Below are 18,637 nucleotides of genomic sequence, written 5' to 3' on the forward strand. Positions count from 1 at the left end.
TACTAGCAGTGTCCCTACTGTCTATCAACAACTTGATTTGTAATAATTCCTATTCTTTTACTAGTTCCTAAACCAATAGCCAGGATAGGTGCATGTGATCAACAGAACCTGGCCTCATTCTTAAGATGTTAGTATCTAGCATTTTCAGCTTGTCTAATGGGCAGTGAGCTCTTAAAATGTAGAGTTCCTCCATAATACAGAGGGAGTTCAGATACTCTGTAATCAAGCATTTATAAAAGACGATGAAAATCAGAATCTTGAGTATTTAATACAGTGAAAACACAACTAAGCAGGAATGCAATCAATTAATTACACACCAACCGAGAAGTTGATATTTCAGAATTTTGATGTGTTTGATTGTTATCTGCTAAACGAACAGATATGTAATTACACAAATGAAGACTTCCTTTACACTACCCTTCTAATTGACCTTTATCCCCTCATTTCATTCCTCTTCAATTCCACCATTTACAACATTACCAGAGTTATTTTCTAAAAGCAGATTTTTCTAAAATGCAAATCTTGTTATGTCATTCTCGTACTCAAAATCGTTCCGTTGTTGATTCTCCGTTGTCTATATGACAAAATTTAAAACTCTTTAGCTTGGTATACAAATCTCTTTCATTATTTGAATCCTGCGAGATTTCTAGCCAAAATTACCAGTACTCTCCCTCTCCCCCACCTCCACCATATCAACTCCAGTCGTATCACATTAGTCTGTTTCCCTGAAAAAATACCATGCTCTTTCATGTTTCTCTGCCTTTGTGCATGTAGACTGTGTGCCTGGACTGTATAGTCCCTTTTTGTCCTCTGCAAATTTATCTTTTAAGACTCAGTTCAAATACCATTTTTCCTTGAAGTGCCTTCTTGATGCCCACAACTCAACTGTTTCCTCCTTTATGCTTCTTGTACATTCCTGAAATATAGCACTCATCATATTGTATTATAATTCTTACATAAATTTTTCTTATTAGATGTTAATCAACTTGGGAATTGACATTTCTTTATTGTCATCTTTTTATTTCAGAAGATATTGTTGAATAAGTTATGAATAAAAACATCCTACACTTGGTTGGTTAGTTCATTTAGTTAGTGCACTCTTTTTAAGATCCCATGTTATGCATTCTGTCCCTGTGTGACTGACGTTGCATATAACCAAAGATGGCATTCCCACTTTGGCTAATTATCTTTTAAAGGAACCAGGAGAATTAGACCTTGATGGACCAGTACTATTATCTTGATATATGAAATATAGTAAATTGTAATTATAGATTTATAGATGGACTTTAAAGCTGGCAGGAACATACCTTGCTTTGGTGATATATATTTACTGAATTTTCTGTTTGATGTGTTTCTTGTGTTTAGGAACTAAAAAATTTAACCTCAGACTTGATGAAGTCCAAGGTCACATGTCAGTATAAGGTGGGAGAAGAAAGCATCAATCTAACAATTAAAGGACAAAAATTTCAAGAACTTCAAGAAAGACTCAACTTGGTATTTAATTAAATGAATACATTTTTTTTTAAATTAGACTTTTTGTAAACTTTATGAAAATTTCAGGATTATAACACAAAAATGATTGTGAAGTTAATATACATAGTAAAAGTTAAATTATTATTAATCTTTTTAAGATTATTTGATAACTTTTGCTATTATCCAGACTTTAGGTAATAAAATTTGGTTATAACCATTTTAGTTACACTTTAATATAATTTCAGATAATGTTGTGATACAATGATGTGTTAAGAACAGCTTTTGGAGATAAGAAATTCTGTAGTTTTTAACATTAACATTTAAAAATTTGTGCCAGCCTATACTGGGTCTCTGATAACTTCTGCAGTTCTCTGGAATCACTGCTTCAGCAACAGACAAAATTAGGTACTATGAAGTAAAAATAGGTCATGACACTCCCAAGTTTGCTGAGCACTCAATTGAATATATAGTTTGCTGAATTTTATACCATAACTTTAAAATTATTCAAAAAATGTTTAAGGAAATAGAATTAAATAAGAAGATGAACGAAGAGATTATCCACATCCAAGAGGAAAAAAAGGTAAGGAATCTTAAGATAATTTGGAAGCCAGTAAATATCTGAAAAATTAGGTACAATGTGGGAAATAAATTACAAATGGAATCATGCTAGGTCAATTCTTAGCACATAGTAGGCACTCAGTGTGTATTAAATGGACACATCTACGTTTTTAACCAGGTCTCAAATTAAAAATAGTACTCCCATTAAAAATAAATCAGATTTTTAAAAATCACTTTTTTTCTTGATAGTTTATACTGTTGTTATCCCAGCAGATAAATATTGAAATGTATGTGTACTTAGTGGGCTTTTTTCAGGACATTATTCTCTTATTTGAATTGATTCAATATTTATAATTCTATAAAAAGAAAAAAAGGTGCAAAGAAATTTCTCTGTGTTCTTTTTTCTCTCCTACTTTTCCTCCATTTGATTGTGAATGCATGGCATCCTGGCCCATTAGCAATATGACATTTAGGAGAGATATATTTACTGTCTGGGGGCTGTTTTGGTTTGCTAAAGCTGCCGGAATGCAATATACCAGAAATAGATTGGCTTTTACAATGGGGATTTATTAGTTTACAAATTTACAGTTCTAAGGCCATGAAAATATCCCAGTTAAGGCATGAACAGAAGAAAGGCAACTGGCATCCAGGGTTCCTCTATCAGATAGCAAGGCATATGGCCAGCATCTGCTGGTCCTTCTCTCCTGAGTTCTGTTGATTTTAGCTCCTCACTTCAGTGGCGCTCTCAGCATCTCCAGGGTCTTTCCTATAAGCTTGTCTGGATATTCCTCTGAGCTCTCTCAGCTTTTTCTGCCTTTTAACCCCATAAAGGAATCCAGTAAAGGATTAAGACCCACCTTGAATTGCATGGGTCACATCTCAATTGAAACAACCTAATCAAAAGGTCCCACCCACAATAGGTTCACACCTACAAGAATGGATTAAAAGAACATGTCCTTTTCTGGGGTACATAACAGCTTCAAACCAGCACAAGGGCCAAGCCAACAAAATTTTATTTTAGTTTTGAATTCTTCACGTTTTTCAGTAGTCTCAAAAAACTTAATTATTTGAGAGACTCTTAGAATTAGTTCTTTGTAAGGAAATCATAAAGTGTAATTTATTTTAGATATTGAATTAGTAAAGTATGCCATTAGTTTAAATATAAAGTGTTGAAATGAAGCCATAAAGATAATGTGTTAAGAAATTAGAAAATGTATTTGAAGAATGAGTTTAGAAACATACCTACTATTTAAAAATTTTTGCAATTGATGTATCATTTTTATACTTTTTTAAAGGATATCATCATTTCTTTCCAACGTATGCAGCAGTTACTTCAGCAACAGACCCAAGATAATACCAAACTGGAGACAGAATTGAAAATGCTAAAAGAAAATAATCAGGTTTTTTTCTTTAATATATTTTCATTGAATGAGTTTTGCCTGTTTGGTTGCATTCATCTGCCCAATGTTATCAAGGTCATTTTGAGTTGTAGGGGTAAGAGATTGACCTCTTTCAATAACTTGGTATCAGTGTCTAAAGTAATGAACATATTTTTTTCAACGTCTTTGTTATCAGTTAGATGTTGTCTTTTATCAAGTATCTGATTTCATTTTGTCACAGGATGAATGGGATTTTTTTTCTTTGTCTTAGCGTTATGGCCAAGGCCCAAAACTGAAAATGAAAGATGACAAGTGTCACCACATTCTAAGAGAGCAACCAGTGAGCTTCCAGAAGTAGGGAGCAGATCCCACTTCTTAGGAATTTGATAGAACTGGCCTTCCTATCACAACAATCACCACCATCATCCTCTTTGTGCTGTATGTAAGAAAATTACTGGGGAGAGGGAGAAGTTATGGTCATTGATGTTTCAGGAGGAAAGTGTTAAAAAAGAGAGACTTCTCTCTTACTTCTGGGGAAAGGGGTATATTTCCCTTCATGAAGCTAAGCAAAAGAGTCTACAGAAGAATTACTTGTAAAGAATTACTTGTATAAGAAGGGGAGACTGCCTTTTTGTTCCCTGGATGGGTGCTTGAGATGCTGTAGAAATGTGAAGGTCCACTCTGGTGTTGTCAGTGAAGTAAATTATGATAAATTAATGTGGAAGACTTTGGCATACGTTTCTTGAAGAATGGGTGTGTACAAGAACATATAGACTAATACCCAGTTCTGATCTAGAAATTTCAAGGAGGAAAGTATTTGGAATAGTCTGTGCCAGTGGGACTTGAAGTACAGTGCTTATTCCACTACTACATGGCCTGGAAGGGTGCAAAAGAGAGACCCTGGTGGTTCCTTGACTCCACATGAAAGAACATGGAATACAGTAGAGAGAGAGTCAAGAACTAGTGATAGTGCCTCTGAGCCAAGTAATGGGATGTTCAGTTCAGACAAAGGATTGGAGAAGTTGGGCGTATTCAAACTGGAGTGGCCAATGGAAGATACTTCTGCCCCTCTGAGGGGTTCATGGTCGCAGAGGAATTTTCCCAAGAAAACTATACTTAACTACCATGTAAAGACCATCATCAGCAAAGGCTAGGGCCAGCTTCATGAGTATGTAATTCCACAGGGCCCCGCACTCAGAAGGGCCTTGTGCTTGAGATATAATGTTGTATGGTCACCATTTGAAATCCTTAAACATTTTATCTTTGAATTTTTGTTTTGGAAATTAAGTCCAATGGAACAGTGAAGCATGCGCCAGGGACTTGGAACCTTGGCTCAGGCATGGTACTATCTCCCAGGACCCTTTCTCTGCTGCTGGCTCTTCCACTCTTAGGTACCCTGGGCCCTGGTTAGCCTCTCCCTCCCTGTTCCTGCCCTGTGACCACTGCAGGTCAATTGGGTTACATTGATGGATAGAGGCCTGTGTTCTGCTGTTACCCTCTACATCTGGTGGGGGCCTAACTGCAGGGATAAGGGTCTGGATCAGGCACATGTGTCCTGCAGAATCTCAGAGTGGGGCATGGCAGCCGTATCCCTGACTCAGACTGGTAGCACCACAGCATATTAGGTGGATGACTTGTAGAAAGATTTGGGTTGTAGGGGACAGAGAGGGGTTTAGAGGTAACCCTCTTACCTACCCTCCAATCTAGGTACTGAGTGAATTCCTGTCTGGCAGTTGCAGTCTTTTGGCAGTCACTATCTACCATGGGTTGGGGCAGAGTTTCCAAGGGAAGGGATGATTGACTTCTCCACCCCCAGCCAGGACCCAGTTCATTGGTCTAGCAGCTGCAGAAAGGGGAACCCAAGAGCTGGTTGGCCTAGCTCATGCTGACGCGCACAAGGCCCCTAGGCACCTGTGCAAACCTGTAGTTGCCCTGTGAGTATTCCCTTACCTTGCGGACCATAACAATAAATGGAAAATAAAAAGCACCCTGTCAAGTCACAAAAATGACTTCAAGGAAGAAAAGTTTTATATTTAGTACCTTTAATAGCATTTTTTTGTGTGCTTTTTAAGCTTTGCACTGGACCCCAGAAATTTTGTCACTGGACCTGGCAGAGGCCATCAGCATTTAATAGAACCAGACTTAACCTGAACAATGCAAGGTTTATTCCTTCAACATTGATATTCTTTGGCCAGTCATGTAATAGAGAGAGTTTGCTTTCCTTATTTCTCTTGCTTGCCCCCACCTATACTAGAGTTAGTCCTAGAAGAGGGAGGGTAAGAGGTGTGCCAGAGTCAAATCACTCTCTCCTCTTAACCCTTTCACTTACTCCAATAAATATATGAGTAAAAAAATTCTCAGAAAGTCCAGTTGATAAGCAAGAATACCCTAGTAGTCTCTTCCACCTAACCTATAGATGGATAACTGGAACTGTTTCTCTAATCATATTAAATCTTCTCCCAAGAAACATATGATATAATTTACCCAAATTCTTTTAAATGAGTTGAAACAGATTTTTAGGATGAACAAAATATTAGAGATTAACTTATTCACTTGTTTCATTTCATGATGAAACAGAGACCTAGAAAATGTAATCAGCGTAGTTTAAGGCCTCATATTTAGTGGCAAAACCAGGATTAAATATTTGTCCTGATATGAATCCAGCACTATTTCTACAGTTTTACACTGTTAAGTATTTTTCTTAAATCTGTGATGCCTGCTACTTTTGTTAGATTTGTTAGATCAGGCAATCTTAAATTGCCGCTTCATGTGCTCAAAGTCCAACATTTATGTATTGTTGGATTCTACAGTACCTATAGTTGTCAGAAATATAGCCATGTGTTTCTTTGAGTTAACTGTAACTGTGAATGTGGTTTCAGGATCTTTTAACTATGACTGCCAATATCTTGGATAATCCAAATGCCTCTCTCTTTAGGTAGCACAATTATTACCCAAGCTTGATAGTACATAGAGAAGCTAAGTTTCGTATAGTAAAATTTCAAAGTATTTGAAAATACAGGATAGATTGTCAACTTTTTAATTTTGATAATAAGGACAGTAAAGAAACAGTTCCACCTGTCATTTTATTAAAAAAGAACATTTTAACAACAAAAATATATTAAGGACATAATCTCAAAATAAAAGACAGTTTTTTTAGAAAAGACATTTTATGACCTTACTTTGACATTTTTTGCCATAGACCAGTAAAAATTCTGTCACAGACAGTACTTGTCTGCAGACTGGTGTTTGAGAACCAGTGATATATAGTATAACAAAATATTAATGTTGAACTGATGCTGTGGTTTATGCTGTATAGCTATCTCAAGTGTTTTCTCAAGGAGCATTCTAATTTCACCTGTACTGAAAGGGGTCGTTACTCTTGATAATGGCCTCTGTTTTCCAGTGCTCTGCAATCATTCTGTCATCTTTCTTACTTTTTTAGTAGTACAGTTTAGAACATAGAGAGCTAAATTCTCATTATAGAAAATATTTTCTCTTGTGTGTTGATTATACCTACTATAATTAAATACATACTATAGTTATGCTCCCAAAGTCATAGTATTGATAGTGTTAACAAGGATAATTTATTTAGTTTGCTCCTGTATTCATTATATTAACTTAGTATTAACCAAGATAATTTCCTTAGTTTTGAGTAGATTAAAACATTAGCAGATAATTTTATTTATTTTTTAATAAATTTTTTATGAGAGAAGTTATATGTTTACAGAAAAATCATGCAGAAAAGACAGATTCCCCCTCCTCACACAGTTTTCCCTATTATTAACACTTTGCATTGCAGTGATATGTTTATTAAAACTGATGAAAGAATATTGTTACTATTGTACTATTAACTATATTTACATTAGGGTTCACTGTCCTGTACAATCCTATGGCTTTTTTAGGTTTTTTATTCTAGTAACATATATGCAACCTAAAATTTACCCTTTAACCACATTCTAATGTATAATACAGTGGTGCTAATTACATTCACAACACTGTGCTACCATCATCAACCACCCATTACCAAAACTCTTCTATCACACCAAACAAATTGTGTACCAATTAAGCATTAACTCCCCATTCTCTGTCCCCACCCTGGCCCCAGATAACTTGTATTCTAGTTTCTGACTCTATAAATTTGCTTATTCTAATTATTTCATATCAGTAAGGTCAGATAATATTTGTCTTTTTGTGTCTGGCTTATTTCACTCAGTATGATGTCTTCAGTGTTCATCCATGTTGTTGCATGTATCAGAACTTTGATCCTTTTCATGATGGAATAATGTTCCATTGTATGTATATGCCACATATTGTTTATCCATTCATCTGTTGATGACACTTGACTTGCTTCCACCTTTTGCCGATTGTGTTTAATGCCGTTATGAACATCAGTGTGCCAATATCTGCCCAAATCTCTGCTTTCAATTCTTTGGGGTCTATAGCTAAAAATGGTATTGCTGGGTCATATGGTAATTCTATACTTAACTTTCTGAGGAATCACCAAACTGCTGCTGCATCATTTTAGAATCCCACCAACAATGAATGAGTTTTCCTGTTCCTCTATATCCTTGCCAACAGTTGTTATTTTCCATTTTTTTATTAGTAGCTATTCTAGTGGGTGTGAAATGGCATCACATTGTGGTTTCAATTTGCATTTCCCTAATGGCTAATGGTGTGGAGCATCTTTTCATATGTTTTTTGGCCATTTGTATATCTTTTTGGAGAAATGTCTATTCAAGTTTTAGCCCATTTTTCCATTAGGTTATTTGTCTTTTTGTTGTTGACTTGTAGGATTTATTTATATATTTCAGAATATATATATGTATTCCTTTTTGGATATGTGGTTTCCAAATATTTTCTCCCATTCTGTAGGTTGTCTTTTTTACCTTCATGATGAATTCCTTTGATGCACAAAAGTTTTAATTTTGATAAAGACCCATTTATCTATTTTTGTTTTTGTTGCTCAGGCTTTTGGTGTAAAATCTAAGAAAACTTACCTGACACAAGGTCCTGAAGATGTGTCCCTGTATTTTCTTCTAGTTTTATACTTTTGGTTCTTATAATTGGGTCTTTGATCTATTTTGAGTTAATTTTTGTATATGGTATTGTGATGGTTAGGTTTATATGTCAACTAGGCCAAGTGATGGTGTCCAGGTGTCTGGTCAAGCAAGCACTGTCCTAACCGTTACTGCAAGGACGTTTGTGGCTGGTTAATAAACCAGAAGGCTGGTTTATTAAATCATCAATCAACTGGATGCAGCTGTGACTGATTACATCAATGAAGGGCATGCCTTGTGCAATGAGAGAATTCAGTCAGCTGGATTTAATCCAGTCAGTTGTAGACTTTTAAGGAAGAGGGAGAGAGGACCTTCACTTCTTCTTCAGCTAGCCAGTGAAGCATTTCCTGAGGAGTTCATCCAACACCTTCATCCTAATTGCCAGTTCGCTGCCTGAGGGGTTCATCGAATACCTTCGTGGGATTTGCCAGTTCACTGCCTGCCATATGGAATTTGGACTCGTGCATCTTCACAGTTGCATGAGACACTTTTATAAAAACCTTATATTTACAGATACCTTTTGTTGATTCTGTTTCCCTAGAGAACATTAATTAATATACGTATGATGTAGGGGTCCACCTTCATTCTTTTGCATATAGATATTGTTCCAGTTTTCTAATGCTGCCAGAATGCAAAGCACCAGAAATGGATTGGCTTTTACAAAAGGGGAGTTATTTGGTTACACAGTTACAGCCTTAAGGCCATAACGTGTCTAAGGTAGCACATCAGCAATCGGGTACCTTCACTGGGGGATGGCCAATGGCGTCTGGAAAACCTCTGTTAGCTGGGAAGGCACGTGGCTGGCATCTGCTCCAAGTGCTGGTTTCAAAATGCCTTTCTCCCAGGACGTTCCTCTCTAGGCTGCAGCTCCTCAAAAATGTCACTCTTAGTTGCTATTGGGGTGTTTGTCCTCTCTTAGCTTCTCTGGAGCAAGAGTCTGCTTTCCAAATCCATTTCCAAGATATCTCTGTAAGCCGCAGCTCCTCTCTCAGCTCCTGTGCATTCTTCAAAGTGTCCCTCTTGGCTGTGGCAAGCGCGCTCCTTCTGTCTGAGCTTATATAGTGCTCCAGTAAACTAATCAAGGCCCAAGATAAGGGGCAGTGCCACACCTCTGTGGAAATTATCCAGTCAGAGTTATCACCTACAGTTGGGTGGGTCGCATTCCATAGAAACAATCAAGGAATCACAATCTAATCAATACTAATATGTCTGCCCACACAAGACTGTATCAAAGATAATGGCGTTTTGGGGGATGTAATACATTCAAACTGGCACAGATATCCAGTTTCCCCAGCACCATTTGTTGAAGAGACTATTCTTTCCCCCACTAAGTGGTCTTGGCACCCTTGTCAAAAATCAATTGGCAATACTATAATTGTGCCTAAGAGTCTCCCCCTGAGTACCTCTTCGTTGCTCAGATGTGGCCCTCTCTCTCTCTAACTGAGCCACCTCAGCAGGTGAACTCACTGCCCTCCCCCCTACGTGGGACCTGACTCCCAGGGGTGTAAATCTCCCTGGCAACACAGGATATGACTCCTGGGGATGAATCTGGACCCAGCATCATGGGATTGAGAATATCTTCTTGACCAAAAGGGGGATGCAAAATGAGACAAAATACTTTCAGTGGCTGAGAGATTTCAAATGGAATCAAGAGGTCACTCTGGTGGACATTCTTATGCACTGTATAGGTAACACCTCTTAGGTTTTAATGTATTGGAATAGCTAGAAGTAAATACCTGAAACTACCAAACTCCAACCCAGTAGTCTGGACTCCTGAAGACAATTATATAATAATGTAGATTACAAGGGGTGACAGTGTGATTGTGAAGGCCTTGTGGATCACACACCCTTTATCTAGTGTATGGATGGATGAGTAGAAAAATGGGGATAAAAACTAAATGACAAATAGGGTGGGGTGGGGGATGGTTTGGGTGTTCTTTTTTTCACTTTTATTTTTTATTCTTGTTCTGATTCTTTCTGATGTAAGGAAAATGTTTAGAAATAGATTGTGGTGATGAATGCATAACTATATGATCATACTGTGAACAGTTGATTGTATACCATGGATGATTGTATGGTATGTGAACATATTTCAATAAAACTGAATTAAAAAAAAATCTTTCTGTGAATACATAAGATAATTTCTTTGTTCTTATATGAAATGCTACAAGAATGTATAAAGATATAAACATATTTTTATACCTTAAAAAAATCAATTGGCAATAGATGTGAGAGTTTATTTCTGGACTCTTAATTTCATTCCATTTGTCTATATGACTGTTCTTATGCCAGTAACATGCTTCTCTGTAATAAGTTTTAAGATCAGGAAATTTTCGTCCTCCAACTTTCTTGTCTTTCAAGATAGCTTGACAATTCAGGGTTTCTTACCCTTCCATATAAATTTGGTGATCAAATTTTCCATTTCTGCAAAGAAGGCTGTTGGAATTTTGGTTGAGATTGCATTGAATCTGTAAATCACTTTGGGTAGAATCAACATCTTAACAGTATTTAATCTTCTAATCCATGAACGTGGAATGTCCTTCCATTTATTTATTTAGTTCTTTGATTTATTTTAGCAAAGTTTTGTAGTTTTCTGTGTACAAGTCCTTTACATACTTGGTTAAATTTATTCCTAGATATATGATTCTTTAAGTTGCTATTGTAAATGGAATTTGTTCTTGATTTCTTCTTCAGATTTTCATTACTAGAATATAGAAACACCACTGATTTTTTCATATTGATTGCACCCCTTCACTTTGTTGAATTGTTTTATTAGCGCTAATAGCTTTATTGTGGACTTTTCAGGACTCTCGCTATATAGAATCACGTATCTGCAAATAAGGAAAGTTTTACGTATTCCTTTTCAACTTGGATGCCTTTTATTTCTTTTTCTTGCCTAATTGCTTTGACTAGAAATTCCAGTACAGTGCTGAATAATAGTGGTCACAATGGGCATCCTTGTCTTTTTCTGATCTTAGAGGGAAAGTTCTCCATCTTTCACCATTCGGTATGATGTTGCAGTGGATTTTTCATACATGCCTTTTATCATGTTGAGGAAGTTTCCTTCTATTTCTTATTTTCTAAGTGTTTATCAAGTAGAGGTATTGGGATTTTTTTATGCAGTTTTATTGAAATATATTCACATACCATAAAATCATCCAAATATACCATCATGTAGTTGTGCATTCATCACCACAATCAATTTTTGAACATTTTCATTGCTCCAAAAAATAAAAATAAGAATAAAAGTAGAAGTAAAAAAGAACACCCAAAATATCCCGTACCATACCTCCCCACCTATTATTCATTTCCTTTTTGTCCCCATTTTTCTACTCATTTTGTCCAGGCACTGGATAAAGGGAGTGTGAGCCATAGGGTTTTCACAATCACATGGTCACAATGTATAAGCTATATAATTATACACACGTCTTTGAGAATCAAGGATATTGGTTGGCAGGTCAGTAGTTTTCAGATATTCTAGCTATTCTAATAAACTAAAAACTAAAAAGGGATATCTATATAAACGCGTAAGAGTAACCTCCAGAATGACCTCTTGACTCCATTTGAAATCTCTCAGCCAGTGAAACTTTGTTTCATTTCTCTTCCCTGTTTTGGTCCAGAAGGCTTTCTCAGTCCTATGATGCTGAGTCCAGGCTTATCCCCAGGGGTCATGTCCCACGTTGCCAGGGAGATTTACACCCCTGGAAGTCATGTCCAATGCAGTGGGGAGGGCAGTGAGTTTATGTGCAGAGTTGACGTAGAGAGAGAGGCCACATCTGAACAACCAAAGAGGTTCTCTCGGAGCGACTCAGGCACAATTATAAGTAGGCTTAGCCTCTCCTTTGCAGCAACAAGCTTCATAAGGAAAAGCCCCAAGATGGAGGACTTGGCCTACTAAACTGGTAATCCCCAGTGCTTATGAGAATATCAGGAATTCCCCAAGTGGGAAGTTTAATATTTCCACATTTTCTCCCAGTGCCCCAAGGGGTCTTTGCAAATACTTTTTATTCTCTGCCCAAATTACTCTGGGATGTATAGGGGCTTCATGCTAACCTGTACAAACTAACCAGATCTCACTCCCTATTCAAGGTTCCATGTGATTATGGTGTTTGAGTAAACTGACCATACAAGTTAAATTATAGTGTGCTACAGAAAATATAGATTTTGCACCAAATAAATATCTCTTCCTTTGGTTCCACACAGAAGGAAGTTTTAAAACACAGTTAATATCATCCTCTACCCTTTAGTCTGATCAACCCCCAGTCTCAACCAAGTCCATTTTGTTCATATCTCTAATCGAAGTCTGAACTTCTTTTCAGCCTCTGTAACAGTTGCTACATAGGACAATGCTGACACTCACACCTGCTGAACTCTGGCTCCAGTTCCCAGGTGCCAGACAGACACCTGAAGCTCCAGGGGCCAACCAAGTCACACACAAACAGCTCAGTACCTCAAAATTTAGAAATAACTCTTACAGCTCATGAATCAATGTGACTGCTATAAGAGCTTACAATCAAAAACCTTTACATAAGCCTTCCCCTGATAACTCATGCTCCCAGTTCCAATTCTCAACATTTGCACATTATCATTAATCCATATTAGTGAGGCATTGTAATGTTTGTCTTTTCATTTCTGGCTTATTTAACTCAACCTATTGTTCTCAAGATCCATTCACCTAGTTGGATACCTCACAACTTCATTCCTTCTTGCCTTTGCACAATATTCCATTATTTGTACAGACCACAGTTCACCATTCAGTTTATCAGTCGATATATCCTTAGGCCACCTCCATCCATTCTAAATTTGAATACTGCCGCCATAAACACCAATGTGCAGATGTCCCCTTGTGTCCCCACTCTTGATTCCTCCAAGTATACAACCAATAATGGTTTCAGGACCATATGGCAACCCCATACTTAGCTTCCTGTGGAACCACCACACTGCCCTCCAGATGGGCTGCACTATTCTACTTCCCCACCAACAGTGAATAGGTACATCTCTCTCCACATTTTCTCCAGCACTTGTATCCCTCTGTTTATTTTTTTAAACAGTTTTATTCACACACCATACAATCCATCCTAAGTAAACAATCAGTAATTCCTGGCATAATCACATAGTTATGCATTTACCACCATAATCTATATGAGGATATTTCCATTTCTTCTGCAATGAAAGAGGACGAGGAGAAAAAAAATGAAGAAGAAAAACAGATAGAAGAAAAATACAATAAAATAAAATAAAATACAACAATGACACCAGGAAAGCCATACCACTCCCTTGTATCCCCTTCTTATAGACATTTATCTTTTGGTATATTTCTTTGTTACAATTAATGGAAGCGTATTACAGTGTTACTCTTAACTTTAGACTCTAGTTGATATTGATTGTATTTTTCCCCTGTATCATCCAGTTCAACACCTTGCAATGTTGACATTCATTTTTTCTTCCTCATGTAAAAACGTTCTTATATCAGTGCACTTGATTGCCATCATTGACCACTCTAGGTTCCACTTAAGTTGTACAGTCCCAGTCTTTATCTTCTTTCTGGTATCATATATGTCCCTAGCCTTCCTCTTTCACCCATATTCACACTCCTCTTTGTTCAGAGTATTTCCAGTATTGTGCTACCTTCACACAATATTGTGCTATCTGTTTCTAGATCTATACAATCCTGTGGAACATTCCATACACCTTCAGTATCAGGTGCTTGATCTCCACTCTCTTTCTATCTCCTGATAACTGGTGTTCTCAACTTTAACTTTCAGGGTTCACTCATTAATGTTAGTTCATATTAGTGAGACACACGGTAATTATCCTTTTGCTTCTGGCTAATTTCACTCAATGTAATGTCTACTGTCTACCATTCTGTCTTTTGGATTTTATATGTCATATCTTATTTTATTTTTATTTTTTCTCTCTCTCTTTTTACCCTTACTGATAGTCTTCATTTCTACACTCTTTTCTTAACCTCTCTCTCCTGTCTTTTCCTGTCTCCCTGTAGTGCTCTCTTTAGTATTTCTTGTAGAGCAGTTCTCTTGTTCACAAAGTCTTTCAGTGAGTATTTGTCTGAAAATATTTTAAACTCTCTTTTATTTTTGAAGGACAGTTTTGCCAGATATAGAATTCTTGGCTGGAAGTTTTTCTCTTTCAGTATCTTAAATATGTCATCCCATTGCCTTCTCACCCTCGTGGTTTCTACTGAGAAATATGCACATAGTCTTATCAAGCTTTCCTTGGATGTGATGGATCGCTTTTCTCTTGCTGCTTTCAGAATTCTCTCTTTGTCTTTGACCTTTGATAGTCTGATTATTAAGTGTCTTGGAGTAGGTATTCAGATCTATTCTGTTTGGGGTATACTGCATTTCTAGTATCTGTAATTTTATGTCTTTCATAAGACATAAAGATGGGAAATTTTCAGTGATCATTTCCTCCATTATTGTTTCTGCCCCTTTTCCCTTCTTTTCTCCTTTTGGGACACCCATGACACATATATTCATGCACTTCATGTTGGTCATTCAGTTCCCTGAGATGCTGCTCATATTCTTCCATTCTTTTCCCTATCTGTTCTTTTGTGTGCAGAATTTCTTCTGCCTCTTCAAATCTGCTGATATATGTCTCCATTGTGTTTTTCATTTCTTCTGTTATGCCTTTCATTCCCATAAGTTCTGTCATTTGTTTTTTCAAACTTAGGAATTGTTCTTTATTGTCACCAGTGTCTTCTTTATATCCGTCATCTTTTTTGCTACAGTTTCCTTCAGCTCATTGATTTGATTTAGAAGATTTGTTTGAACATCTTTAATTAATTGTTTCAACTACTGTATCTTATTTGAAATGTAAGTTTGTTCCTTTGACTGGGCCATAACTTTGTTTTTCCTGGTGTGACTCATAATTTTTTGTTTTCTGGGCATCTGGTTTCCTTGGTTACCCCAATCAGATTTTCCCAGAGGAGACCAGGCCCAGGTCTCAGGAAGAGGATATAATCAGTATCAAGTTTCCCTGAGGATGAGCCCCAGCAGATTGTCAGACTTTCCTGTGAGTGAGGACTCTAGACTATGTGCTTTTCCTATCCTTCCCAGCTGGTGGTGCTTTTCAGCCCACAGCTCCCACTGGTGTGAAGAGGTGCAGTGCCTTTAATTCTTAACAGACCCTGTCCCAACCAGGGGCAGATGGTGTCCACATCCAATTTAAGTTGTGTTTTGTTTTGTTTTTTTCTTTTACCCAGGCCCTGGGGTCTGAATTCTCTGAGGGAGGGCAGCCACTTGAGCTGGGCCCTGCCCCCCCCCCTTTTGTTAGGGAAGATACAACCTTTAGGGAATTATCTCCTACACTTTACTTCTTCCTTTGTCCCTCTGGCACTCTTAACTCCACCCTTGTCTGGATCAGGGCTGACAATTGAAAATGTCTGAGGCTTTCTTTAATGAGCTACTTAGAATGAGAGAAAAAAGAAAAGAAAAAATAAAGAAACCCCATTTTTTAGAGCCAGTCCTCAGCCCCCCAGTTTTGCTGGCCTGGAGTTAGTACCCAGTTCTATGTGCCCCTTTTCTTGGGACACAGCCATTTTCCAGTATTCTGAGCTCAGCCATCTCCAAAAACCTCTGTTTTTATTCATTTATTAGTAGTAATTATTTTCCATCAGACCCATCTTTTCTCTGCCGGAAGAGACCTCAGGGTTCCTTTCCTGCTTGCTCTGGGTTTACCTATACTTGTAGCTTGAATTCAGTAATCCAAATTTGTTAATTAAAACTGCAATTGGAGCTTGGGTGATTTTCCTTCCCTTCTTCCTAGTAGACTGTTTCTTTTTTCCACAGGGAAGTGTTTCAACTCAGCCTGCCATGCCAGTGTGGGAGGGTTGCCAGCTCCAGTTTGGGGAGATTTACTTACAGTTGTATGCTGCAATTTCAGCCATTCCACCCATTCTAGACTGGTGTACGATATGTGTCCAGGCATGGATGTCCCCCAAACAGTTGTTCCAGACTGTTTACTAGTTGTTCCTGATTGTTTACTAGTTTCTCTAGAGGACTAACTAAATTCCACACCTCCCTAAGCCACCATCTTACCCTGCCTCCTCTGGGGTATAGAATTTTGCCAAATGCCTTTTCTGTGTCAGTTGAGATGATGTTATGCTTTTCCCCCCTTCATACTATTAGTGAGAAATCATCACTTAATCATATTGGAACTACCTTGTATGTAAAATGTTGCTTTTCTCTTGCAGCTTTCAGAGCTCGTGTCTTGTCCTTGACATTCGATAGTTTGACTACCATGTCTCTGGATGTATTATCTTTGAGTTTATCCTGATTGGGGTTCATTGGGATTCTTGAATGTGCACATTAATGTGCACATAATGTCTTGTTAAATTTGAGAAGTTTTCTGCCATTAATAATTTGAAAATTCTTTCTTCCCCTTTCTCTCTTCTCTTCTCCTACCATTTTGAAAGCAGCATTTTCTTGATTTGGCCCTCACCCAGTTCCCACAACCCTTGAATTTTTTCTGGGGTTTTGAGGAAGATAACTCTACTACCTTTTGCTAGTTGTTCAGAGATTCTGCGGGAGAACAGCACCCTGGAGGATCCTACACTGCCACTTTGTTCAAGATGATTTTATTTTGACATCACACAATATCTGCTTTTGCAGAGATGGTTTTCAGATTTGTTAATTCAAATGCAAATAATAACCAAATAATTTCCTGACAGAATATAAAAATAACATTTGTCTCTCTTTTTCATTGATGTAGTGCAAGAGCCTTAAACAGAGAAGCTCAATAAATTTTATCAGATGCATGTCTGATGATCAAATGAATAAATTTAGACTATTCCCACATTCAAATGTTGCCAAGTCAGGGCTTCTGATTAAACATGTTGAATTGAACACACACATTCACTTCTACTTTCTTCTGAAACTGCAATAAAATGACATTTATTAAAAGAACATAAATGTGCAATGATAAGGAAACAGGGATAGGAAACCATAAAAAATAACATTTTAACAGTAAGAACCTTATGGGCAATTCTAATTTACTTAGCACATAAGAGAAAGTAGAAACCTAAGTGAAAGATGCAGAAATGATTAAAAATTGCAAGCATCACATGCCTCTGGAAGTAGGGTACACAATTGAAGCCCAAAACTATAAGATATGTGTAAGAGCCATTGACACTCCAGATTCTCTTCCCCACCCTGCATAAGTAGGTAGTATCCCTTTCCTACCTGGCAGAGAATTGGAGGTTTATTTTGGAGAGTTTGAAGAACAGCTGAGGTTGTAGGGATCCAGTGGTGTGCTGGAGCATGCTTGTGCCAGTAAGAGCTGATCATTAGATATTTAGGAATTTTGTGAGCTGGTTAATAAATCAGTGGTAGCTTGAAATTGACCATGGTGGGTATTTTTAACACTATTAAATTAGCAAATCCTGCAAATCAGGCTTTTGTTTTGTTTCATTTTGTTTTGAGAACCAGTTCTCCAGTTCTCTACTGGGAATATGGTATTTAAAACAGAGTGGGAAGTTTAAAGACTGAATGATGAGACCTCCTAGCCCACTTTCTCCATTCAGAGAGAAACTAGGTTTATAACTCCCAGGCAGGAAAATGGAAGATTTCTTTTTGGGGAAACTAACCTGCCCAAGACAAAAGACTATAGATGCTCAGACACCCAGGGAAGTGAATCTCCCTGGCAACGTGGAATATGACTCCCGGGGAGGAATGTAGACCCGGCATCGTGGGATGGAGAACATCTTCTTGACCAAAAGGGGGATGTGAAAGGAAATGAAATAAGCTTCAGTGGCAGAGAGATTCCAAAACGAGCCGAGAGATCACTCTGGTGGGCACTCTTACGCACACTTTAGACAACCATTTTTAGGTGCTAAAGAATTGGGGTAGCTGGTGGTGGATACCTGAAACTATTAAACTACAACCCAGAACCCATGAATCTCGAAGACAGTTGTATAAAAATGTAGCTTATGAGGGGTGACAGTGGGATTGGGAATGCCATAAGGACCAAACTCCACTTTGTCTAGTTTATGGATGGATGTGTAGAAAAGTAGGGGAAGCAAACAAACAGACAAAGGTACCCAGTGTTCTTTTTTACTTCAATTGCTCTTTTTCACTCTAATTATTATTCTTGTTATTTTTGTGTGTGTGCTAATGAAGGTGTCAGGGATTGATTTAGGTGATGAATGTACAA

At 37.5% G+C, this 18,637-nt stretch overlaps 1 protein-coding gene across 2 annotated transcripts in view; it reads left to right on the forward strand.

Annotated features, from left to right (window-relative positions):
* The window catches only part of CCDC73 (coiled-coil domain containing 73), a 250,565-nt gene that overhangs the window by 179,155 nt on the left and 52,773 nt on the right, over window positions 1-18,637 (forward strand). For both annotated transcript variants that reach the window (XM_037838965.1, XM_037838966.1), the window contains 3 exons: window positions 1,366-1,494; window positions 1,994-2,053; window positions 3,327-3,431. In XM_037838965.1, the coding sequence (XP_037694893.1) occupies window positions 1,366-1,494; window positions 1,994-2,053; window positions 3,327-3,431 (294 nt within the window). The remainder of the gene's footprint in view (window positions 1-1,365; window positions 1,495-1,993; window positions 2,054-3,326; window positions 3,432-18,637) is intronic.

The sequence above is a fragment of the Choloepus didactylus genome, chromosome 6 (assembly GCF_015220235.1).
Source record: "Choloepus didactylus isolate mChoDid1 chromosome 6, mChoDid1.pri, whole genome shotgun sequence".
Classification (NCBI taxonomy): domain Eukaryota; kingdom Metazoa; phylum Chordata; class Mammalia; order Pilosa; family Megalonychidae; genus Choloepus; species Choloepus didactylus.